This window comes from Vipera ursinii (genome assembly GCF_947247035.1).
Source record: "Vipera ursinii genome assembly, chromosome: 2".
Taxonomy (NCBI): Eukaryota; Metazoa; Chordata; class Lepidosauria; order Squamata; family Viperidae; genus Vipera; species Vipera ursinii.
In genome coordinates, this window is record NC_139513.1 from 223,643,212 (window position 1) to 223,670,727 (window position 27,516).

The window sequence follows — 27,516 nt, forward strand, 5'->3', positions numbered from 1 at the left end:
GCCAGTATCCTAGTGAATCATTATAGCATTTTGCTCTTCCTTCTGGGAATTCAGCTGAGCCTTTAGTAGAAATGTAGAATGAACACCACATGCCACGCATACTTAAGACTAGTACAATGAATGCATACCCTATCCAAGGAGATTATAGGAAAGCTAATGAACTTTGTTTTTGCAGGTAATGTGTCTTCCCTATGGATGCATCTAAGAGGCTTTTCAGGAGGGTTAACCATTTATTCCAGTTTTATAATTAGATGCTATGAGAAAAAATAAATGATGTAAATAGGATGCAAGCTTATTCGAAGGATTGCCAGCAGTTGATTTCTCCTTGGTCAGCATCATGTCTATGTCTATGTCTGTTGGTCTAGTTAAAAGCATCAGCATTGCATTCTCTTTTGTAGTGTATTGTGATCTTGCACTAAAGGGGGGCAGCTTGTGGCATGCACTACAAATGCCTATATTCTTCATCTCAGGCGAACCCGATTCTAACAGGTCTTGAACAAGATAACCTGCAACCTGAATCCAGGTCTGTAGACGATAAAAATTTGCCCTCCAACAGTGGCACTATTATTATAGTATAAGGTGATTTGTTTGTATGTGGATCTTCCTTTATTTTATTGCCTGAAGAACTGCATGAGACAGACTGAGCGGAGAGAGAATGACTGGGCCTAAAGTCTCCCATTGAGCTTTCATGATTGAGGGTGGGAGAAGACCTGAGTCTCCCAGTCCTACACTGCCTGGATGGATGAAAGTCAACCTAGGGAAATTGTTTTGCAAAGAACTTGAAAGGTTTGAGGAAGATAGCATTTTATAATTACCTCAACAAATGACATACAGAATGAAGCCAAAAAGCTGTTGTTCTCTGTCATCGGAGCGCAGGTCGTACAACAGTGGCCTTAAATTAAGATTCTTAACAACAAAGGCATTTTCTTGATGTGGAACCAAATTCCAAAGGAGATGGCCAATACTCCTCCACTTGATGTGAAGAATGCATTGAGCAACAAGTTGATCCCATGGCCTCAATGACCTCTTCCAGCTCTATGATATCAAAGGTTTATCATAACCTTGCTAATATCAGATATACTTGCTTAACGCAACTGACACTGAGAAGCAATTGACTTCATACACACACACAAACACACACACAGAGAGAGAGAGAGAGAGAGAGAGAGAACGGATATGAACACCTATGCATGTACACATATCCCCTCGCCTTTTTTTTTTTTAGATCAAGAAGGCCAGTTCAGGAGTGAAATCTCCTCCTTCCCTCTTAAGTTTGGTGCTTGTTTCAACTCAAAGCCCTGAATCCTGAAATCTGTGCATTTTTTTAATCTATTCCCTTTGCTTCATTCCACTACCTCCCCAACCGAAATTAAAATAGGTGGGTATTTTATTTGTCATTTTTACTTTTATCCAGCTTGAGTCAATGGAAGGTAAAATTATTTTTTTAAGTTCAACATGGATTAAATATTAAAAGAGAGACTTTCCAGTTTTCATCTATGCTGGTATAGTTCTTGATTTCATAGTGCTGTGGTGGCACACAGAGCCCTCTCTGTGGGCACACACACCATCATCCCAGGCCCTCAGCTGGGTTTTATAAAACCTTTTCGCTTTAGGCCTCCACCGCCATGTGCAGAAAAAAAAAGGTTCAATCAATCAATTTCAACTTCTCACGGGGGAAAAAAAAGATCTCGCAAAGTTGGAATTGATTGATTGAACTTTTTAGTTCCACCAAGTCTGCCATTACCACCACAGCCATGCCCACACAATGGGCCACACCCATGCAATGGGCCACGCCCACCAGGCACCCAACAGGATTTTGGGTTGCAGTTTGGGCACTCAGTCTCTAAAAAGTTTGCCATCACTGGCATAGTGGTTTCACTATTGTTTGTAATAGCCATATAATTATTTATAATTATAATTATTTACGATGGGTGCTTCATATTTTAATTGTGATATAATTTAATCAAGTTGAAATTTATATTATTAAAATGAGGTCATCTGAATCTATGAAAATAGAACAATTCTGAATATACTGTTAATTGCAGAAACCTGCCTTTTGGGAAAAATAGGTACATTTTATAATTTTGTGGGCTCACTCACAAAATGGTTGCCCTGGTGGGTTTGGCCAATCAGAAAATATTCTTATATTCTTGTAATGAACATTTAAAGCAGATTTTCATTCTTAGACATCATGTAATACGTTTCTTCTGAGAAGGCACCCATATTTTGAAATTGTGTTTGCTCCCATTCCTACTGTAAGTTATCAAACCTGTAATTTCTAATTAGTTTATATTATATCATATGTTAATTTTCTGATTTCTGCTGCTGTTTTAGGAGTAGAATTCCTGGAATTTCCAGATCACTGATAAGTTTTAGTTCCCCTACATTGGGATGACATTACAACAGAGAAAGCTGCTACATCTAATTTCAAGAAAGATAAATTGCAGCTTTTCAAATATGTCAACTTTATAAATTGCACTCTCTGCTCTTCAAGATATGTACCTGCCATGATCTTGTGGTGTAGTAATTGTGCTTTCTATACAAATATCAGAACTTATTTCAAAGTTTGCTTTTATCAATGTTTGCTAGACAAATAAATATTAATGGTGTCAATTTTTATTTTAATGGATATTTTTAATGGTATCATTGTCTAGAGAGATCCAACAATACACCAGATTTCCCTATTTAAATTTCTGTACAATTTTAAAAGAAAAAATATTTCTTATCTGAAATGAGAGCAACATTATAAATTTAGCTATGTAAAAAGACAAATAACAATGTTTAATTCTAACTGGCTGCAAAGGTGTTTCCTTAGGCTTAGAATATTGAATTTATTGATATTGACGTTATGAGCACCACATGGCCCATTGCTTGCCTGTTGTTTGTAGTAGTGGCACCCTGTCCTTTCACTGATGCTGAAATAAAACATAGTCCTATTTCTGCACATTAAGTAAGAGAAGAATATTCTTTACCTTGGGCAGTAAAATGCCTTGGGCCAGCCCTGGGGGTGACTCTATCAAAAACGGTATTTTCTAGAAACAAAGCCTTCCATTTTAGCTATTTTTCTTTCACAAAATTAGACTTCTATAGAGGTATAACTTGTCAATTATTTATAACTGCACCAGTCCTCTTTCCTATTACTTTTGTTTAGTAAACCATACCATCCTTTCCATTGTGCAGGAGGGGAATTAAACATAAATGAATGAACAATATGTGATTTCCCTCTCAGACTCCACTCATTGCTCAGTGATTGTACAAAGCTCTGATTATTATAGCTTGATTTAGTTGATCAAATCCCAGCTTATTAAGTGGATATATCTGAAACATGATTCAGATGCAGCTGCTTCCTTCCTCTCTGTGTGCAAGCAGGAAAACAAATGATCAGGCCACATTTAAACATGGTTTTCTGTTGCATCCATGTCACTTTCAAAAATGCTGACTGGGAATTACAGTCTCGGTACATCTGGTGATCACTAGGCTGGGGGAACCCGGTCAGCGGAATCCTTTCCTTTTTTCCTTTTTTTTTCCTTTTTTTGTTAGTAAAGCCAAGCAGCCACATAAAGTATAAATAATGCAATCCAAAGCTGATCCTATCATTATACAGTCTTGGGTCTACCTTAATGAAAGTTTGGGGTATCACAAAGGTGTAATAAGTTCTTATTTACTTACTAAATCTTACACTATTTTCACAGCCAGGCATTCAAGAGAAAAGAGAATTGAATTTTTTTCTCCATTAAAATATCTCAACTGGCCTTTCATATGTACGTTTGCCTGGGTAGTTTGAAAGTATAAACGTTTATAAGTAAAGTCCTTGGATTGATCCTTTATCAGAATCTGTTTGATAATAAGTATCAAATGCAATAATGTCTAAAATCAGGCATAATCAGACCTCCAACTTATATTTGGTTTTTTTTAAATCTTTGTATTTAATTTCTCAACTATAAGGGTTTTTTTACTGCTCCTTTTCCAGAAAAATAGTCACTTTTTCTCCTGTAAACTTTTTAAATATTAGTACAAAACATCCTTTCTTAAGATGTGAGGTAATTTTTTTTGAAAAGATAACAGAATTTCAGCATGATACACTATATAAAATGATATGCTTCAATTCACTTGTCTTACCACCACTCTTAAATTATTTCCTTCTTTTAAAATATAGATTCTTCAGAGTCCAAAATCAGCTTTGCAACATTTTTAGTTTTAATTGCCTTTTTTCAAAACTACTTCACATTTCATTGATAAAATTACAAAAAAGACACTAACAACAACAAAAGAAATAATTTCCACTCATCTGTTTTCTATGGCATTCAATCAAAATATTTCATTAATGCAAAAGGAATTGCATTTGGAGGCTAAGGGTCACTGAGTAGTGCCCATGGCAACTAAGAAAGCATTCTTCACAAAAATGTTGTAAAGAGTAAGTGTTTTAATCCTCAACTTTAATCTCCTTACTTCCTGTTCTCAAAATGGAATATAAATCAGAAAGTGTGGAGCAAAGGACAAGGATGCTGGCAGAAGAGGATTAGTGATGGGGGGGAAGGACTTTAAGGAATGTAATCATGCTATTTGATGCAAAACGTCAGACCAAAATCAACCAGTTCTTTTGATTCTCCTGAATCAAAAACAACAAAACAAATGTTGTCAATGATCAGAGGATTAGCCTTCTCCCCTCTATCTTTTTCTCACTAATATTACAAGAGTAATTGGAATTATTGCAACTCCAAGGCTATTGAATTTGTAATACAGGTAGGCTAAATAAATTGTGGTAGTGTCTCCAGTGATCTGTTTGAACTACTATTGTCATCAATAATTATTAATATACAGTAGTTTATTCCTTTATGATACTGTAGACTCAAGATATTTCTTGATATATGCTACTCTGCTGAAAGCTACCCAGTCTTGTGCAGAAATGAATCTTAGATTTAGAATCATGTTGATGCTTCTTTATTGTGTGACGGCCATGTTAATTACATAGAACCAAAGTAGGTTATCTTAGTTGATTTCCCAAAGCAAAGGATTACAAGTTAAAAAAACTCAGTACGTCTTATAGTAATTAGCAACCAAATGCAACCTGACCTAGAAAAATGGATAATATATATAATTAATAATAAATATAATAAATAATAGATAATTCACAGTGAGATGCCCAGGTTTGCTGATGACCTTAAATTATTTAGGATGAATAAGAAAGGGACAGAGAAGAACCTCAAAATATTTATCCAGCGTGGAAGAATGTTAAAATACAAACATGCTGCATTGTAAGTTAGTATAAAGTGATGCTTATGTGGCAAAATAAGTATGACTTTGAATATACAGTAAACTGATAATAAATAACTCAGCAGGAAGGACATCTTGCTGATAGATATCTCAATGAAAATGTCTACTCTGTATGCAGATTATGAACAAACAAACTTCATGTGGGGATTTAATGGAAAGAGAACAAAAATATAACTGCCAGTATATTCCCTTACAGTATATAAATTAGTGCATACAGTAACAATACTGTTTAATGGCTGTGAAAAAAATGCTATAGAAATGGAATAAATGCTGAGCGGGTGCTAAAGCTTTTTCCTCTGAGAAAAAATATTTGTGATTTCAGCACATAAAAAAGAATGTCATGTTATTAGTCATTTAGTGACTGTGAATGATGAATAAGCACTGTACACTTTCAAAAAGAAAAGAATAAGGGTGGCTATTATTCTGGATGTCCTTAAAGGATTTAATGCCTCCTGGTCATAATGGCTAGCCTACATGCAATGTTCATTAAAGGACATAAAATACCTTTGAATTTCATTTCCTGGATGCTATTGCGCTCTTAACCTGTTTGACAACTTCCCTATGAGGCATCTTCCTCATAATGGGGACAGAACGCTTCCTTTTTTCATTACTTATTTCTGTTACTAGATTTATACCCTGCCTCTATTTAGTGCAACCCACGGTGACATATATAATGCTCTCACTTTCTTGTTCCAACAACGCTGTCAGGTGGGTTGGCCTGAGAGACAGTGACTGGCCCAAAGTCACCCAGCTGGATTCCATGCCTTAGAGCAGGGGTCCCCAACCCCCAGTCCATGGACCAGTACTGGGCCGCAGCATTCCAACAACTGGGCCACACAAACAAGCAAAGCCCCATTCGCAAGATGCAGGCAGCACACAAAACCATGCACCCTCTGGTCCGTGGAAAAACCTCTCTCCATGGAACCAGTCCCTGGTGCCCAAAAGGTTGGGAGCTTCTACCTTAGAGAATGCTCAGTTTTCAGTTTCCAGTCCAACAGCTTAACCACTATACTAAAGTGGCTATGGATTTAGATAAGATTTTATAAAGCATATCTCTTATTATATTCTAATAACCTATTATCTTATTAGTTACTTTTTATTTTATTATTAGAAAGACAAAAAATACATGAGATCACTGGAAGATATGCATAGTGATAGACAAATGAACTAAATTATGAAAATTATAACCGTATGTAATGTAGACAAGGGATTTTGAAGATATATTGCAGCGCTGATATATGTTGTTGTTAGCTGCGAAGTCGTGTCCGACCCATCGCGACCCTATGGACAACATTCCTCCAGGCCTTCCTGTCCTCTACCATCTTCTGGAGTCCATTTAAGCTCACGCCTACTGCTTCAGTGACTCCATCCAGCCACCTCATTCTCTGTCGTCCCCTTCTTCTCTTGCCCTCAATCTTTCCCAGCGTTAGGCTCTTCTCCAGTGAGTCCTTCCTTCTCATTAGGTGGCCAAAGTATTTGAGTTTTAGCTTCAGGATCTGGCCTTCTAAAGAGCAATCAGGGTTTATCTCCTCTAGGACTGACCGGTTTGATCGCCTTGCAGTCCAAGGGACTCACAGGAGTCTTCTCCAGCACCATAGTTCAAAAGGCCTCAATTCTTTGGCGCTCAGCCTTTTTTATGGTCCAAATTTCACTGCCATACATTGCAACTGGGAAGACCATAGCCTTGACTATACACACTTTTGTTGACAGGGTGATGTCTCTGCTTTTTAGTGTGCTGTCTAGATTTGTCATGGCTTTCCTCCCGAGGAGCAAGCGTCTTTTAATTTCTTGGCTACAGTCCCCATCTGCAGTGATCTTGGAGCCCAGGAAAATATATATACTAAGATTTAATCTTTGAAGGCCAAAATGCCAAAATGTCTTGAAGATAAAGAAAGAGGAGTAGCATGTTGAAAGTTTCCGCTATCTGTCATCGTGAAAAGATTTTATAGGTCTGCTTATGAGGGCAGGTAGAGACTGGCCTTAGACTTTCATTTCATAAAATCTGTGTGTGACAATGCCTGTTCATGGAAAAATAGTTATAGGTGAACATGTGATCCAAAATGCTTAGAAAAATTTGATTGTAAAGTATATGTATATGTGTTACCTTAGACCAGACTATCAACTAATGAAACTTGCTTGGAGAACCTCTGTATTATATATTTATGAACATGCATGCAGCAAATATCCAACAAATATGAGAAAATGAATATAGTATTATTTCCTCCACATCTGATTAAGAGTTGTCCAGGAAGGACACCAGAAGTGATAATGTTTGGAAACCTCATATTGTAAACTGGGTAAAATTGGTGTATTAAAGGTATTGCTCAGTCAGGTTGTGGGTGGAAATGTGTCCTTGAGATATTTATCTACTTAGCACATCCACCAGAATAAACCTTAATGTGATGTCAATATTTTTATGAAAAGTGCATCTTAAGAATAAGTATTCTGTTGATCCCTTCCCCAGTAGTGCAAATTTTATAAGCAGGAATGGTGCATTTTTTACATTTTCTTCTTCCATCTCTGGATATTGCATGGACTTTAAAGATTTAAGTCTCAATTTCTTTATTATTATGTGACACTATGGCACTGATTCTGCTATAGATTGTTACCTAATGGTGCAGTGAGAAAATAACATTACCTGGATGCTTTTAAACCTTCTCATTTGGCTCCATAATGCTTATCTATCTCTATAATGTCAGACTTCAGAAGGAATTTTTAAATAATACAATAATAGGAAGTAGGAGTCGAAGTAATAAATGCACTATGATTCCTTCTAGCATGCTTTTATAACAAAATTATCTGCAAGAATGAACAAATATCAAGTATTTTATTCCTGGCTGAATGTATTGAGAAGCATATTTTAGTGGCATCTGATTTCTACTGAACAATAAAGATTATTTTGAGTCTCGATAAGGTGAACAGAAATCTCTGATAAATGATAAGCGATAAGAAAAATGAAAAGAAAAGTTTTAATAGCTTTTGTGTTGGGAAGTTTGTTCATGCTTCACACCAACTTAAAGCTGTTTTTCCATTCAAGTATAATCAACCGAAAATTGAGAAATTTAAGGCCGTTGTTCCCTTCTAATTGCATCTACTTGCTTTACTAAATCATGGGTGATTATCCAATCAAATCTGAAATGAGAAAATGATGGGAATTGAATTTCCATTCATTGTTCTAAGAGCTTATAAAAATCAGAAGAGCTGTCAAGAAAAAAATAAAAAAATTAGTGTAGATGGTGCCTTGTTTTCTAGGATACTTAGATAAGCAACTTTGTTCCTGGGAACTGCTCTTGTTTCCAGATATAGAATGTATTCTCCTAAAATAAGAGTCCTACCTAAAGCAAAAATTAAATAGACTCTACTCTGCACATTTATCTGGACAATAACTCCATTGATGATTACTTCTGAATGCAGTCATAATTTTGCTGAAGGTTGAAGTGTCTTTGTGTGCATATGAGCATTACTGAGGGTTGAAACCAGCATTTGGGAAGAAAAGACAGAAGGAACTGAACTCAAAGTAACAATTTCTTAGAAGAAGAGTAGGCTGAGTAATAGCCAAGAAGGGACAAGAATAAATCCTTATCTCTCTACCTACACCCTATTGTCCCTTTGTAGTCATTAGATCATGAGGAGCTGAAGATTCAGTCACTGGGTTAGGGTGTCCAACCAATCTTATCATTAGAGTTTAGGCTGTCCTTCAAATGCTAAGAAACCAATACTTTTTCTTTTCACAGTATAATAAGTATGTTATCTTCTGCTTTATGTTCAGGTCATGATTTTAAAGGATTCTCCATCAGGCTTCTATAAAATATCACAGTACTTTTTTTCCCTTCCTTTCTCTTCCCTCCCTCACCGAAATATTTCTAATGCCTCTGGAAGATAGAATCAGCTTCATGGAATATAAAATTGTTAAATTGCCAGTAAGCTTCAGTTATAAACAAAACTCTGTTGAAGTAAATATGTAGGGTAAATAATATAACCTTGAACTTTTTTTTATAAAAGCTACACTTTTTGAATAATATCTCATAGTAATTAAAATTAACTGCAGAATATAGATTAGGAATGTGAATAAAAAGAATATGTAGCTTTGACCTCAGAAATACATATGCATGAAAGCGGTAATAGCTGGTGAAAATGGAATTCATGGTTACAGTATGAGAAACATCTCATTCTGAGATGAAGGATGGAGATAAATGAGAAATGTTGTAAAAACAAATTTTTGTGTATCTTTTTACTTTTTTAAAATAGTACTTAGTATAATCTTAGACAAAATCCCAAGTATAAAGAATTATTTTGAAGTTTAACAACTATTAATAATGCTGTTTTGCTTTGCTTATTCTCCAGAATTATAGAAAGTTCTAGGGAAGGTATACCCTAATAACATATAGCTTTATAGGAGAAAATACCAAATAATTATATTTGAGGTTAGCATAAACTGAACTGACAGCTGGCAACTAGCCACTGTTATTTGGTCACAATACACAATACAAACCCTGATTTCTCAAAATTAGAATAGTTTTAAGAGTAGATGTTATTATATCCCACCCCTTTTTTTCTTGGTCTTTTAGTATGTATGATAATCAGTTTCAAGATTTGGACTCTGTATTGTTGGTTGTAAAAGGGGAATCCTTAGTATCTATAAGTCTTAAGGCATGACACTATGATAGTTCTGGCCTCTCTTCCCCTTGGGTGCAGCTCTGGAAATAAATCAGTTTTAAAAAGATATTAGCAGGCCATCTTGTGATCCTTCTGTTTTGCTTTCAGTTGCGTTCCACTACAGAACTTGATCAAGACATTCTCAATGATTGCCTGACTATCCAGGCTATTCAGGTACCTTCACCTCCCCATGATGTTTCTGCCAGCACTGTCCAACAATCACCGGGACATGTCCATGACCTTTACTCAGGTATCGTATTCTTTGATTTTATGTTTATTTATTAATATAAATAATGCTCAAGAAAAATAAGTAAACAAAAATAAATTTTCCAAAATGACATCAGATATGGTGTAATTGTGTTTCTTTGTTGTTGCTGAGTTTTAAAAATAATACATGGAAATACGGTAATAGACAAAATAATTCAAAGAAATGTGACCACATTACTTGAAAAATCCCTTCTCAGCTCTTCTTCCAGAAAAAAAGTGTAAATTGTGGGCATGAAAGGATGTGTCAAGCATCTATTGCTGCAAGCCTAATGTAAAAAGTTGCTGTTTCAGCCCAGCTAATCATTTCCTCAAAATGCTTAACTATAGCTTGATGGACCCCCTAAATCTTTACAAAATTTCACTGGGTATACGCTTGATAAACAACAATATCTGTGGTAGATTAGGTTTGTAGCAAAATACAGAATCTTTATGAAATATCTCATACTTTTTTTAAAAAAACCTAGTAATATTATTGAATGGATTTGCTTCAAATTTTATGTGATTTGTACACTGTCACCCTGTTTTGTTTTTGAGAATTTTTTTTAAAGCTGTTATTTTAAAACAATTTTATCCTGGAATATAAAATATTGAGAATATTGACAAAATATTCTCAATAATTACTGCTCCACAATAAAATCATTATATTTTATTCACATGCTTTTGAGGATGATTTCAAGTAAAGCATTTATTGCTTAATTACACCATGTAATTAATGAAATAGTCAGGGAAGCCAGGAAACATTGTTTTCCATTTTTAACTCTTCCTATCTGCCCATATTTTCTTCCAGTTTTTCCCCCCCTAAATAAACCTATTATGAGGGGAAATTTGCACTTCCTACATAATGCTTCTTGATTGGTAGCACTAGGAGTTTATTTGATTGGACCCTTGAACAATCAATTTAATTCATAACTTAAATACAAGCTATTATATTTTGCTGTTTAGTTCAATGGAATCCCGCCTAAGACATGTATTCATTGCTACACATTATTACACGGCATGGTATACAAAAAAAATGCTGTACTTTAATATTGCTTCTGTCTGATTAATCAGGCTATAGGTTTTGTTAGGTAGATATTTCAGTAACTCCTAATATAGAAATAAAGACCCACAATATGAATCAAGGAAAGAAGAAAAAAAGGAAATAGCTGTTATGGGAAGCATTTAATTACTTGGGAAGAAAACAGAACAGAAATGAAATGAAAAGATTGTCCAAGGATATTGGTTTGATAGCACTGAATTACAAGTAGTGCCATAACATGAAAATAGAAGATTATTAAAAGAATTAGAAACAGGCGGCACAATTATTTTTCATGCAAATCTTTCAAAAATAGAAAAATCTATGAATATCATGCTTTTCTTTCTTAACGAAAGGTATTACTGTATCTTTCCATGACATTCTTTAGGTGTATTGTGTTATATATGAATTTGCATTAATTATACGATAAAATTAAGAAGGAGAAATAACACATCTTTTAAATCAAATAGTTGGGTGTTGGGTGTAAAAGTGATATTGCCCTTGAGGATCTAGCCGCATGGTTTGGGAGATTTTGATCTTACCTTTTTTGAACACCTCTTTGACTTACGACCATAAATGAGCCCAAAATTTCCATTGCTGAACAACACAGTTGTTAAGTGAATTTTTGCCCCATTTTATGATCTTTCTCGCCACAATTGGTTTTCTTTTTTTTTAACGTTTTATTAAGTTGTGAAGTAAAATACAAACTACAAAGCGAATAGTAGGACACAATGGGGAGGGGAAAGGGAGGAAAAAGAAAAAAAAGAGAGATTGACTTCCGACTTCCCCTGTTGCAGTAGAATAAAGCATTAATGTCGAACCTCATCTTTTTATTTTTCACAATAGTAAAAACTAGCCATTTCTGTAACAACAAATCATTCTAATCAATGAATCGCAAGTTTCATTTTTTCCCCACCTCAAACACAAATTCCAGAAGCAGTCTCCATGTAGAAACGAAGGTACTTGTATTCCTTTCTTTAATCAAAACAGTCAAGTTTAGCCATCTCTGCCAGCTCCATCAGCTTCCGTAGCCATTCATCCATAGTGGGAACTGAAATGTCCTTCCAGTTTTGTGCATACAGTAGTTAGTCTTGCAGCTGTCAACATATACAGGATCAAAGTTCCTTTTTCCCCCCAAGTCTTTTTCCATTAAACCCAAAAGAAAAGTTTCTGGCTTCATGTTTATTTTTACTTTAAGGGTTTTTCTGTATCAAAGTGTGAATCCTTCTCCGATGTTTCTTTATTTCTTGCCACAATTGTTAAGTGAATAAGAACAGTTGTTAAGTTAAGAATTTGGCTTTCCCATTGCAAAAGATAATTACATGATCCCAGCATACTGCAACCATCACAAATACATGCCAGTTGTCCAGTGACCAGATTTTGATCACATAGTCGTGGGGATGCTGCAGTGACATAAGTGTGATAAAACAGTCATAAGTCACTTTTTAGTGCCGTTGTAACACTGAAAGTTCACTAAACAAATGGATATAAGTTGAAAACTGCCTGTACAGAAGATGTAATATTAAAAATATATGCATAGGATATGTTGCATCTTATGTCTATGGAACAACTTGATTGTTGAACAGCAGTGCACAGCCATCTGCAGCTAGCTCCAGTGATGCTAAAACAGCTGGCACAATGATGCGCACAAATAATGTAAGAGGGGAGTTTGCGTCACAACAACACAATTCACATGTGGTTATCTCCCCACTCCTGGAGCTGTCTCTGTAAAGTCGGAAAATTGTGTCTGCACAAATTGCTTCTTTTGTATGTAGAAAACATATCAAAGGATCTTTATTCCTTTGCAGTTGGCCCAGATTTAGTAAAGATAATGAACACTCCAATGTAAAAGAGAAATTAATACATGTAAAATGTGCCTTGTCCATTTGATCCACAAGGGATCAGAAATTAATCTAAATTAAGGCTTTTCAGTTTTTTTCATGCTTTCCAACCTATTAATTACAAAAACAAAAAAAATCCCAGAACTTTGATCTAAAGGGAAAGATTTATTGATAGAATATTGATTATATTTGGGTTTTTTAAATTAATTTTAATCTACAATTCTTGCGGTTATTTTCAGAGTTAATTTTTGAGAAGGAAAAGCAATATTCTAACAGGCTGGTATTATACTTTACAATTATGATGAACATGCTATGAAACAATATACATGGCAGAGATGTCCAAGGAAAGGTAAAATTCACGATGTAGACCCATCAGTCTTTCCAAGAGGCCATCGCTGTTTTGTTGGCTTACTTATGCCATTTAAATTTGCTTACAGATATTTTTAGTGATTGGCAGCTGGAACAATTGATTAAGAGAGGAAGATGAACATATTGGAAACTCTTATTGCTTTTGTGATTAAGAGCCAGTGAAATCCCCAAAGCAATAAATGTGAGCTATGGATTAAAATCTGTCTGGCTAAAAGTGAAGGTCTTGGCATCAGATCTTTCCCCTGCCAAAGAGCTGCCTCTTTCCTAATTGAGAAGACAGATTCTCATTAAAATTTGTGTTTTGTCCTCTAAAAAATGAAATAGAGATGACTGTCAATATTTGTATTTATTTATGACAGGATATTTTAAATCTTTTATTTCCCACAATATAAGCAAAATACATTTTCCCTTTGTTAGCTGCTTACCCTAGTGGTGAAAACTCCTTTAATTGCAAAATGAGTAGTATTGCATACTTTAATTATGGATTTTTTAAAGATCTTGAGTTAATCAACCTACGAAGTTGTTGTTTAAGCAGTTAACAACCTTATACTACAGACATCTGGTCAGAAATAAGTCCTATTAACTGGGTTTATGTCAAAGTAAATAAGTAAAAGTAAGCAGTCTTAAGAGTTACCCAATGAGAATTAGCACCATCAAAATCACTAGGAAGTTCATATTTATAAATATGAATCTTTTAGGTTATGTATATCTATGTAATTAGCTAAAGAGCTATGGATTCTGAGATTCTGTTTAAATATTTTATTTTATTTTTAATTTTGGTCCAAATGGCTGCTTTCCTTTTCTAGTAAATAGGAGAAGGTATTGTGTTCCATTCTAGGTTTTCACTCTACATAAGAAAGCACGGTACCATTATTGTAAAAGCTGAAAATTTGAAACCCAAAATATGAAAATGCAATTTAATATAAGTCTTAAATATATCCACCATTTTCAAAATGGGCAGAAAATGGCTGTCATGGGGAACCAATTAGTTAGAAGCCAGTACTTTTCTCTGCCCTTTCAATCCTCTTTCCCAAAAAATGGCCCCATCCTTTTCATTTTCTAAGAAAACTTTGATACCCAATTATTATTCCGTCTCTGTCTCAATTCTCTCTTTCCCTAACACACATTCACAAATATGCATACATATCTACACACCATGTGTAGATGTGTGGATGTACATTTAGAGATTTAGATGTACATTTAGATGGTATCTTCAGTTGCCAAAAATTTACTTGTTTTCAAACAATAGCTCTGTGTGTATGTATGCACACATGTGTTTATGCATGCAGTAGGCAGGAAAAATGGAGAGATTTCAGATTCATTTCCCTCTTCCTTTTTCCTTCTCCTTCAGGTACAGACCCCCTCTTCCTTGTGCTGCAAAAGTAGCATTTACACTTTAGTAAATATCCTATTGACACCCACTGTGTATTTCTTTCCCTTGTAACCGGGTGAGATTCAAGGTGCTGGTGATGACCTATAAAGCCCTAAATGGCTTGGGTCCGGCATATTTGAGGGAACACCTGCTGCCGGCATCAAGTTCCCTTTGTCCTGTGCGCTCCCACAGGGAGGGCCTTCTCAGGGTGCCGCCGGTAAAAGACTGCCAGTGGATAACACCCAGGGGGAGGGGCTTCTCTGTGGGTGCGCCTGCCCTTTGGAACCAGCTGCCCATGGAGCTTAGGACTGCCCCCAACCTTCGCTCATTTTGCCGGGACCTGAAGACCTGGCTCTTTGAGCTTTCCGGCCCAGGCTGAGAGTTTTAATTGGGGTTTTTATATTTCTATTTCAGGGACTGAATTTAATCATTTTTAATTGTTTTTTTAATTTTTGTATTGATATTTTAAACACCTTGTAAACCGCCCTGAGTCCTACGGGAAAAGGGCGGTATATAAATCTAATAAAATCTAAAATCTAAAAAAATCTAACTCAGAATACCCCACTCATCCACCAAGGGGGAAAAGTCTTGTTAAATCTCTTCTGCCCATATCACTCTTTCAATCCCATTGAAGGAACTTAGTCACATCCAAAAGGAAATCAGAAATAAATGAAGACTAGATAAAACAATATATTTCTTCACACAGTTCATAGAACACCAAGCCTATACCTCTTTCTTTCTTTTTTCTGAAGTTCAAGCATAAGTAGCCTTCCTTAAATGTTTAAACATAATAATTGTTGGGAGAATTTCCCTGGGACCCTTTTTTTCTGAACCAGGAAAAAAACGGTGAGCAATCCAGATGCAAGGTGAGTTGCTGGCAAAGAGGTCTCTCTTTTTATTCCAAAAACAATAATGGGAGTTCTTTTGGGGGGCAGATGGCAAGTCACTGGTACATCAGCGAGATTTTTATAGGACTTTGAATCCTTTGTGCTATGTTTGTGAAGAAAATGTGAATGTGATATATTTTATGACCCACGAACTATGGGAAATATCTTGCTAGTTATTTTCCTTATTAGCAAAGATTTTCCTGAGGGCATATGATTCTTGTCACTGTCCTCTTTGAATGTAGGAAGTTTGGGCATTGGTGTAATATTCTCATGCCTTTTAATCTGGTTTGCTTTCTGTGATCAATCAACGTCTGCTTACGATCCCACCGCTTTGAGCCATCCCACCACTTTGAGTTTATTGCCTTTCCCCAGTTTTTGAGGTCACTGGATACATTGTATCTCTACCTTAATTTGTCATTGAAACAATGTATCTTATGAATGGAGACAAGGTCTCTCCGGCAATAAGCATTACCCAGGGTCAGCAATGAACAGTTCAAAAATAATGGAAAAACGGGTATTTTCCCATGGGGATTTCTTCTCACCTTAGGGAATTTTCTGTTGGGGGTTTTCATGTAACCTGGGGGGGCGGGTAATTTGGGGGGGGTTCAAGATAAACTGTACATAACCCACACCCGAATAATAGTACTGTACTTGTAGTTTCAGGGAACTCTAAAACTGTGAAGGTTCTTTTAGAAGTAAATCTTTAAGAAAGTATGCACAGGAGCCATGAAACGCTGATAGGCTGGTAGAGTAGGTAAAAGAAATTCAAAACTTAATAGACTACCGTATTTTCTGGCGTATAAGATGACTTTTTAACCCATGAAAATCTTCTCAAAAGTCAGGGGTCTTCTTATACGCCCAGTCGTCTTATACGCCAGAAAATATCGGTACATAAATCAATCGAGCGCCCCCATTCTTGCAAAGCAACTTCAGGCTCCTTAGTCCAGTCCCCCCCCCAACGTGACCCTCCCTTCCCACCCCTAAGAGCCTCTAAGCCCCTTCCCCTCTCCCTTGCAAATACCAGACCCCGGGAGTGGCAGGAAGCCCCTCGCCCAAGCGGCATCTGAGCATAAGCAGAGCGTGCCCTGCTACCCACTATCTCTCCCGGCAGCCCGGACAGCAGTACTTGGCCTGGCGCCTCTCTCGCCCGCAGACCACGCAGCGGCCCTCACCAGCCGGCCTCGGCATGGCCGCCCCAAGCCCAGCTCTCCAGCGCGTCTTCCGAGCCCACCTAGCCGGCCGCCTCCCGGGCGGGGCTTGGCTTGGCTCCAGACGTGGTGGCTGCTCCGTCTGCAAATGCGCTCTCAAAGCCGGATCGCACTCGGCCGTGCAGGCTGCCAAAAGGCAGGGACTCGGAGTTCCCGCGGTGGTTGCGGCTTCTGGCGTGCCGTTTGCAGAGTCTGGCCTGGAAAAGCGTGTCGTGTGAACGCAGCTCTTGCGTGTATTCCAAAGGGTGGGTGGAAGGAAAAGCCCCTTTGGGCTTCAGAAGGGCGGCTTTGTACCATCTGCATCAGACGGGGCTGAATCGGGCTTGTGTTGCAGCCAGATTTAGCCGGAGGATAAAACATACAAAGAACAGTTGCTGGAATTGGTATGTCTAGTCAAGGGGTAGGGAACTTTGGTTCTTTTATGGATCGTGGACTTCAACTCCCAGAATTCCTGAGCCAGCCAGGAATTCTGGGAGTTGAAGTCCACATAGCAGTGTTCCAATATCTCAGGGGCTGCCCCAAAGAAGAGGGAGTCAAGCTATTCTCCAAAGCACCACAAGGCTGGACAAGAAGCAACGGATGGAAACTAACCAAAGAGAGAAGCAACCTGGCAAACTTCCTGACAGTGAGGACAATTAACCAGTGGAACAACCTGCCTCCAGAAGTGGTGAATGCTCCAGCACTGCAAGTTTTTAAGAAGAGACTGGACAGTCATTTATCTGAAATGGTATAGGGTTTCTGGTGTATAAGATGACTTTTTAACCCATGAAAATCTTCTCAAAAGTCGGGGGTCGTCTTATACGCCCAGTCGTCTTATACGCCCAGTCGTCTTATATGCCGGAAAATACGGTATTCTGTTCTAGAGTGAAACAGACTATTCTGGAGGCTGATGCAACTGAATGCACAAAGCAAACATGTGTTCCAGATCTCCTTATTGATTAATATTAATAATGGTGACAAAAATCGGGCAACCCACCCACCCAGTTCAGCATCAGCTTGCCTATAATGCTAGTTGCTAGGAGATAAATTACAAAGGAGGAAATTTGACCTCATACGTTTTAGCTGGCTGTTATTGGAAACACAATGTTGGACTCTAGATGAACGTTTGGCTTGTTCCAGCAGTTCAGTGCATCAATTTATGGTCCTTCACCATGACATAGTAAAGCTAGTTAGATTAAGTCTACAAAACATATATCTTTACCAAAAGAGTGGCAGTAATTATTTCATTAAAAAAATCATATCAAAACAGTCTCAGCATCCTAACTGGCACCAGTCACATTCGAAGAACAAAAGAAAAATTTCCCATGAGTTTTTGGGAAAACATAAAGAACAATTTTCTTCCTTCATATTAATGCTGTCAACATGTCCATTGCTATTATTCTTCATTATTCTTTTAACCACTCTTTGGTGGAGTAGTGATTAAAATTTTCCACCAATCAACATGCCTTGTTCCTTTAGTAATCTTTAATAAGCAATGGTTATATGGGGAAATCGTTGAGGTGTATGGAAAATGTTAACTGGAGAAAGGTCGTAGGACTAGAAGGAAGATAAAAATAGGAAACAAGAAGGACTGTTTTGTATACATATCTTGAGGTTTTATGCTTTTTGTGTGAGATTAGTAGCCGGGTATGCATTTTGTGCATTTTGATACTGGCATCCCTTTATTAGATTATATAAACCTTTCCCTTAAAACTAATTGAAATAATGAGTTTTAACCCACAGACACTCTAGGAGTGAAGCCTTCTTCTGCCAAATGTGAATTTAAACCGATTGTCCATTTTAACATGTAACTGTTCCATCAGTCCATATCTTAAACCAAGTTTATAGGACTTTAGCATAGTGACTTTATAACTTTATGTTTTAAGCAGCTCTTCAAATTAAGCCTCTGGATTTCTGTCATGATGTGTCAAGTCATTTACAAATATTTTAATTCAAGGATAAAACTAGTTTTTCCCTAGTTCTGCAATTGTATGGGGGGGATGCCATTAGGTAGAAATCTGCATTCAATATCATCCTTCCAATATTTGCTTATTTTAATATTTTTAGAGACTGCATGATGGTAGAATTATGAATTTGAATTATGGAATCCTAGATAGGACTTTAGGCCAAGTCCTACTTAATAAGTGGGAATTCTAGCCAAGATGGAAGGACATTACTTTCACTGAATTTCCACTGCTTTTTATGAATTTAAAACTATAAATGCTTGTAGAAGAATCTTCTTTGACTACTAACTTTGGAATTTTGGGGAGGAGATATAGCTTGTAACACAAGAAGTAATGGGTGCTGTATATTGAGGAAGTATTGTAACTCCTGCTTGAGAGAGAAAAAAACCTTACATTTAATTGTTTAAAAAGTTGGTGATCTTCCTCCAACTGAAATATCAGCTGAACTTTTTCCAGCTCCAAATGTTGATGTGGAATTGACCCAAGTAATAATTTCAGCTACTCATTATATGTAATATAAGTACTGTATATCCTTAAAGCTGATAAACTCAGGTGGAAAGTTGACTCTATGCAGAAGGAAATTAAAGAACTTAAATGAAAGGATATTTTGATCTCTTGGGGTTAGGGTTAATTTTCAAAAAGGACAAGTATATCTGAGACGGTTGTATGTCAAGAGAAACTCATTAAACTCCAAACCATTAATTAAGGAAAAAGTTCTGAACTTTGAGTATTCCTTAAGCAGTTAAGCAAGATGAGTAACTTCTAGGGATTTTCCTGGAGAAATGTTTTTCAAGGCTGTTTTCTCTTAAAGACACTAAGTTTATCAAAGTTTTGTAGCAGCTAGAAGTGTTATTTGTATGCACATGATATTTTGAGCCTTGTTAATATTATTAAAGTTCTTTACCAAATTTAATGAAGGCTGCACAACAAAATTGTATTTGAGATACGCACGTGCACACACACACACACACACACACACTAAGCTGCACTAAATCTTTTTTTTTACCAGTAGTAGAAAACTTCTATAGAAATCCCTAAAAACTGAATTTTATTTATCATTTGTATTCTGCTAACTTGCAGGAAGGGGAGTAATTGTTTTTACAATAATATCATTGTTAATAGAAGCAAATATGCTAAATTGTTTTATCAACAAAGAATCTTTCAAAGATAAATATTGATAAATTACAACAAATTTAAAATAAATAATTTAACTATCCTATTCTAACTAGTCAATAGATTATAGTTAAAAAGATTATAAACATAGTTCTTATATTCTTAAAATTCTTTCGGAGCTTTACTGGACTCCTTGGGGGATGTTTAAAAAGAGTTGCTTTATCTACCTTTCCGTGCTGCATGTACAAAAGGGGCTGTTTTGAAGGAGCAGGATGTGCTCAGTGCCGTCAATAATAGTTTAATCAGGGAGATTAGATTTAAATATAATAATGTATTGCAAAACTAAATCCCTAAAATCCGAAGCAAATGTGTGAATGGACTGTAGCAAAAAAAAAGTTTTTAGAACGATACTGGCTTGATGAAATGTGTTTCTCGGCTTTTAAACTGGCTCTTATTGAACAGCAGAAGTACTAGATAACATGATTGTTTAAAAGTTGTTGTTTAAACATTGAGCTGCACCACTGTTAAAAATATATACAGTATAATTATGTGTTGTATTTCATCTAGGTATAATGTGCTTTTTTCTTTTATTTTCATACTTAGTATGTTTGTTTTCCTTTGAAAAAATTATATTAAAGCCATTTTTTTTAAAAAAAGGATCCAGATAAAAGCATCCCATGCAGAATAGTTCTCTAGCCTCTGTTTACATATAACTGTAGGTGAAGGAAGCTCGCTATGTTTCTGGGATTATTTTTGAAAATCAAAATCATCCATAATTGAATGAGAAATCTAAATGCGTCTTTCATATTAATTGCGAATGCTTTTGCACGGTTGTAGCTGCCATGTTCTCCAGCACTCATTCAAATCAAAGTGGAACTGCTGTGGGCAATGAACCTGCCTCACATGCTGTGAGCCTCTCTTCTCCAAGGCCCGGTATTCATGAGAGCCCTCGCCACCCATCCACAGGGGATCCAGGAACAGAGAGGTAAGGCCATTTTCCCTACCATCCAACCCCACCCTACCCACTCCTGCTTCTTGCATCTGATCATTTTCAATAGAAGAAGTTGTCTGAGGGTTACCACCTCAAGGTTTCAAAGATAGAAAGCCATTGGAGTCCACGTGAACAGCATATAGCCAGTTTCCTAGTGAAATTCAAATGTAAGAAATCCTCAGGTATCAGATATTTCTTACAAGAAAAATCTTCCGGAGATATTGTCTACATTATATATTCCAAAAACATTTTCATTAATAACTGACTGTGGGTACCAAAGGAATGATTTTATAAAACCAAGCAGTAGCTCTTGCTCCTCAGGGATGAAATATAAAAAGGACTTTTTGCAAGGCAAATCCACGGGATGTGTCTTTGCAGCATTTCCTAGTCTCTAAGACAACGTTCAGTGGCTTACATGGTTTTACATGTAGCGGTCCTATCCTTTTGTCTTCAAATATTTCAAGGTATATGTTTGTAACAGAAAATAAGGAAGGAATACTCATGCAGAAAAATTGTATACAAGAGTTGTTACAAATTACAAGTTTGGGGAAAAAACATTTCAGATTTTATACAGAGGACAAGACCAACTAAAAATCAAGCTAAAATAAAGCATCTTTTTTGGATTAACACTGAACTAGATTTTAATGTAACACGCATGAATACAAAAAGTCCAAGCTACCTTGCATTGCCATTTCTCTTCTCTTAAAGCTTTATTTTAAATAAACTTAAGTGCAATCTGATAAATGGTTCAAACAGTAAAGGTAAACCTTTTAGCTTTTACTAGTAAAAATTACAATGCTGTTTTGATTGTTCTGTTAAGTAATATTCAAAGCACCCAAAATATAGTAGAAATAAAGCTTTCTCCCTCTGGTGCCTTTTATTCTGACAATTTTTTCTTTCCAAAGTTGTTGGTTGTCCCAGAGTTGGGAAACAATTTTGTTTTTATTCTCTTATAGAGCAGCAGCCAGCCATAAATGTTTAATTAGTGAGTGGTTTCGGGAAACGATTTAAACTCTTCCTCTCTTGTGCCACTGTTTTTCATTGAAAAATAACATATGACAAAAAAATCCAATAATATATCTTCTGTATCACATAAAATTGAGCTTCGGAAGTATTATGTTTCATATGGACAAGATTCGAGAGGGAAGCCCTTTTATTTGGGGGGGGGCATTCAGTGGTTGTTCCACTTCGATATGCAGAGAATTATTCCTTTTGCAACAGAATCAGAAGAAAACAGAGAAGATAGGTTCAGCCTTGAAAACACAAAGTAGAGTCAGTTTTGCGCTGCTATAATTGCCAGAAATGCCTAACAAAAAGAAGGGCTTCTGGAAAAAAGAGAAACAATTTTGAAGAATAAGAGAAGTTGAGACAAAAATGGAATGCTGTGACGGCTTTCTACCTTAGCACAAAAACAAACACTCCCCTCCCATCTTCACAGTAACAAATATAATGAAAAAGGATCTTTTTTTTTCATTTCTTGGTCTGTGCAATAGAAATACCTGCTACTTTTGAGACTTTTTGTATGAACGCATATAGCTCTTCTGATTTTAGGGAGGAAAGTGCTGTCAAATAGAACTGAAGTGGATGGATGCTGTAAGAAAAAAAAAAATCTACTGTTCACTGATAATAAAACTGAAAAGTCCAAGTCTTCATCACAATAGCGAGATTATTCTATAATGCTACAATTATAGAATTATATCATTTTGTTATAAAGAAATACCCTTAGTGCAGGGGTCAGCAACCTGAAACAGTGAAAGAGCCACTCGGAACCGGTTCCCTCACAAAAGGAAAAACTGGGAGCCGCAAAAAATGTGTGCACATGCACATACATGCGCGCATGCGCAGAACAGGGTTTGACTGAAGACTGGAGCCAAGGCGAGATATGCACCTACCCTGCATATTTGAATTGATTGGTTGAACTTTTTTACTCCCACTTTTTTTTGGGGGGGGGGACTGCACATGGCAGAAGACTGGGAGCCGCAGGAGACAGCTGAAAGAGCCGCATGCGGCTCTGGAGCCGCGGGTTGCAGACCTGTGCCTTAGTGCTAAAGACATATGTGCTGAGGAAGAGGAGGGAGGGAGGAAGAAGGAAAGGAAAGGAAAGGAGTCACATGGGTGCCAGAAACATATGAACAAGCTTCTGAGAATTCTGACAAAGTTTCTGACATAGCAACGAATCTGCGAACACCTAGAGGCAAACGAAGTCATAACTAAAAGGCAACATAGGTTCGTCGAAAACAGATCATACCAGACAAATCTTATTGCATTCTTTGACCCAGTGACAAAATTAGTGGACCAGAGGAATGCTGTGGCTATAATTCACTTGGAATTTACTTGATAAAGAAGACCATAACCTTCTACTTGATAAGATGGAAAAATGTGGGTTAGACAGCATCACCACCAGATGGATTCGTAACTGCCTGAACAATCACACTCAATGTGTAGTCCTCAATGGAACTGCATCTACATGGAGGGAAGTGTGTAGTGGGGTCCCCTAGGGCTCTGTTCTGGGCCAAGTGCTCTTCAACAACTTCATCAATGATTTGGATGAGGGGATAGATGGGGAACTCATCAAATTTTCAGTCAACACTAAGCTGGCAGGAATAACCAACACTCCAGAAGATAGGTTCAAGATAGAGGAGAATCTTGACAAACTTACACATTGGCCGCTATCTAACAAAATGAAATTCAGTGGTGAAAAAAGTAAGGTTCTACATTTAGGCAAGAAAAACCAACTGTACAGGTATAGTATAGGTGGTACCTGGCTCAATAGTAGTAACTGTGAGAGGGATCTTGGAGTCCTAGTGGACAATCACTTCAATATGAGCCAGCAGTGTGCTGCAGCTGCCAAAAAAGCCAACACAGTTCTAGGCTGCATTAAAAGGGATAGAATCAAGATCACATGAAGTGTTAATACCAATTTATAATGCCTTAGTAAGGCCACAGTTGGAATACAGCATCCAGTTTTGGTCGCCACAAAGTAAAAAAGATGTTGAGACTCTAGAAAAAGAGGAGCAACAGAGATGATTAGGGGATTGGTGGCTAAAACATAGAAAGAACGGTTGCTTGGAATTGAGCATGTCTAGTTTAATGAAAAGAAGGATTAGGGGTGACATAGCAGTGTTCCAATATCTCAGGGGCTGCCACAAAGAAGAGGGAGTCAAACTATTCTTCAAAGTGCCTGAAGGCAGGACAAGAAGCAACAGATGGAGACTAATCAAGGAGAGAAGTAACCTAGAACTAAGGAGAAATTTCCTGACAGTTAGAACAATTAACTAGTGGAACAACCTGCCTCCAGAAGCTGTGAATGCTGCAACACTGGAAGTTTTTAAGAAGAGATTGGACAATCATTTGTCTGAAATGGTATAGGACAGGGGTGTTAAAACTGACGGCCCGTGGGCCGGATGCGTCATGCCGAAACCACACCCAAAAAGTTGTGACATGTTGCGACACGTCATGTGATGTTGCGAGTTTGACACCCCTGGTATAGGGTTTCCAGGGATTTGGACTAGAAGACCTCAAAAGTCCCTTCCAACTCTTATTATTCTGTTATTTTCTGTTATTTTTTTCTGTTTCTCAACCTGGTAAAGTTTTTTAACTTTACTATTCTGTTTTCAGTTAAAAGCTAATGTGAACTAACCTTGCCTCTACTTGTTTCAAAGAATCAGAATAATGTAATCAGATACTATTGTCTTGAAAACAATTAAGTGAGGCTTAAAAACATGTATGGCTGTTTCTACATTACAGTAAAGATCTGCAATACTTGATAACATTTAAGGGACAAAAGTCTTTATTTGATGATATTAAAATGGGAGGGGATGCATCATGCACATTGTTGGGACTGATTTGGCAGAGTTAATTTGAGGAATATTAACAAAATGATGTAATCTTGTTAAAAGCTTGGGCATATCTTGCCTTCTATTTAGTCGATTATCCTGTTTTATACTTTTTCTAGGTATCTTAAAACTATAGCATAGACTAATAACTCCAGTCAGTTCTAAACCACCTATAATAATTCACAACCAGCTTATGTCATGCCACCAAAATGTAAGGAATTCAAAAAGTAATGGTAATGCCAACTACACAGCCAGGCTCTGGACAATGAAAAAATGAACAATACATGAGTTGATATCATCCTTTGAAGGCAGAACTGCTTTTTTAAAACAGCAAACTGTAGTTTAAAATATACTTTACTGCAGGGCATAGACATAATTTCAGGTGGCAGTTTCCTAGAGGTTACAGGCTGGTATTAATCGTTGTATATGCAAAATTTATTTTGCTGTTCCCTCAGTAGCACTGTGATTTATTTAGGCAGGGATCTTGGTTGAAATAAGGCCAAGTATCTCTTTTGTAAGAGGGGTAGGCAATATAAGTAATGCTATAGTCACCAACTGGAGTAACTCAGGAATTCATGAAGCAATTCATAAATCATTAAAAAAAAATCCACTAAAGTCTATAAGAAAGGAGACTTGTCTGGCAATACAAAATGCGCTACAATCAATTGGAAGGCTTTCTTAGATTAAAAGATCTAACTACACAATAGTTTGTGGAAGATTTTGTTTTGTCTGTTACTGGGTAACAGTTACAGCTATTCATCACAAACACAGGTAAATTTTGCAAAAAAACCAAAAAAACAAAACAACTTAAAAGAAAATGTTCAGCTATTAGAGTGAAAAGAAGTTCTAGAAGTTTAGACAAGAAAACAATCTATCTGCAGTATCCTGATCCCTCAAAGCTAATAAATGATTGTATGAATGCAGTTGAAGTAGATGTATAATTGTGTATTTGTACAAGCTAATTGAGATCTTAGCTTCTTGGTCAAAGCACTGGAAGGCAAGATGTACATTCTAAAGCTAAGTGAAGATCAAAACTAAGGGTTTGACATTTCTCTACTCACAGCAGTGGAAAAAATATATGAGTTTTTCCTGAGGATTTAGCTCTTCTCGGCCATGTTTGCAAAACGAACATTGGTTTACAGGGAAAGCTTCACAGCCTCCATTTCCCCTTGTGCTCTGCTCTACTGTCAATGGTGTGGCCTTCTCTTCCTTCTCAGCATTTTTCCATGCAGCCAATCAATTCCACCATGTAATATTTGGAGGAGAAGGTAGATACCCAACCATTTTAAACATATGCCTTGTAAAATACGATTTCCTTTAATAAATAAAATGAAAGGTCTTAGTTTCCTTGCTCTGAGGCACTATACATACTAATATTTGAGAATTTAGCACTTTTTAAAAAATATTTTTCCCTGCACTGTGACACTGGGAGAATATATTAAAAACTTTAAGTAAATATTATCTTTTGAGCAAGACACCTGACTACCGTTCATAGTGTATTCTTTCTTAATATCTCAGGTTTTCTTCTGTTCCTTTTTTCCCCTCACCCTATAAGCCATGGGAGAATTCCTCCTCCCCCTCCTTTCATGCAGAAAAGAACATCGCAGCCTTCAACAACCCAGCAATTTGGAGAAGTGCATTTGAAGACGAATGATTCACTGAGCAATCCTTCTTTCCAGCCAAACAGCATCCAAATCCAAGGTAAGACAGAAAGCTACCTTAACACATTCTGTTATTCGTAGGGAGGAGATAAAATGAAAAGCAGTTCCTTCCCTGCAGTGCCGCAAGGTATAAGATGTCAAAGGAATCGCTGTGGGCCTCTGAATGCTCCAGATGTATAGTTGCATTGCAACCAATATAAAAAAAACAAGAAAATTAAGTAAAGGTAAAAACATAACTTCTGGAAGATTTCAATGATTTTCCCTCAGCATTTTGTTCTGGGAGGGTTGGAAAAACATTGCTGAAGAATGGACTTTTACTTTGGGGGGAGAGGGTGGGACCAGCCTTTCTCTCTCCATTTCTTCTAGGCTGAGTTTGCCTTCTTTTGGAGTACAGATAGTCCTCGTATTACAACCACAGTTGAGATCAGAGTTTCCATTGCTAAGCAAGGCAGTTGCTAAGTGAGTCTCACCTCATGTTTACAATCTTTATTTGCCATGGTTTTTTAAGCAAATCACCACAATTATTAAGTGAATCATATAGTCCTTAAGGAGGGATGCGGTGGCTCAGCGGGTTAGGACGCTGAGCTTGTCAATCAGAAGGTCGGCAGTTTGGTGGGTTGAATCCGGAGTGCCGCGTAGCAGAGTTGAGCGCCTGTTACCCGTCCCAGCTTCTGCCAACCTAGCAGTTTGAAAGCACGTAAAAATGCAAGTATAAAAATAGGAACCACTATGGTGGGAAGGTAACAGCGTTCCATGCGCCTTTGACGTCTAGTCATGCCGGCCAAATGACCATGGAGACGTCCTCGGACAAGCGCTGGCTCTTCGGCTTTGAAACGGAGATGAGCACCACCCCCTAGAGTTGGAAACGACTAGCACGCATGTGCAGGGGAACCTTTACCTTTTACCTTAAGGAAGTCTGGCTTCCCCCATTGACTTGCTTGTTAGAAGCCAGCGGGGAAGGTCACAAATGGCAATGCGGCCCTGGGATGCTGCGACCACTGTAAACACAAGCTGGATGATGCCAAAGCCTGAATTTGGATCACATGACTGTGGGGAGCTACCACTCTTGGTAGCTCTGATGGC

The 27,516-nt window shown here is 37.2% G+C and overlaps 1 protein-coding gene across 1 annotated transcript in view; it reads left to right on the top strand.

Moving 5' to 3' along the window:
* GLIS3 (GLIS family zinc finger 3) overlaps positions 1-27,516 on the top strand; it is a gene marked incomplete at both ends in the record, with an annotated part of 133,012 nt that overhangs the window by 96,631 nt on the left and 8,865 nt on the right. Inside the window, 3 exons of the mRNA XM_083351242.1 lie at positions 10,039-10,180; positions 20,783-20,930; positions 26,328-26,473. Of these exons, the coding sequence (XP_083207368.1) occupies positions 10,039-10,180; positions 20,783-20,930; positions 26,328-26,473 (436 nt within the window). The remainder of the gene's footprint in view (positions 1-10,038; positions 10,181-20,782; positions 20,931-26,327; positions 26,474-27,516) is intronic.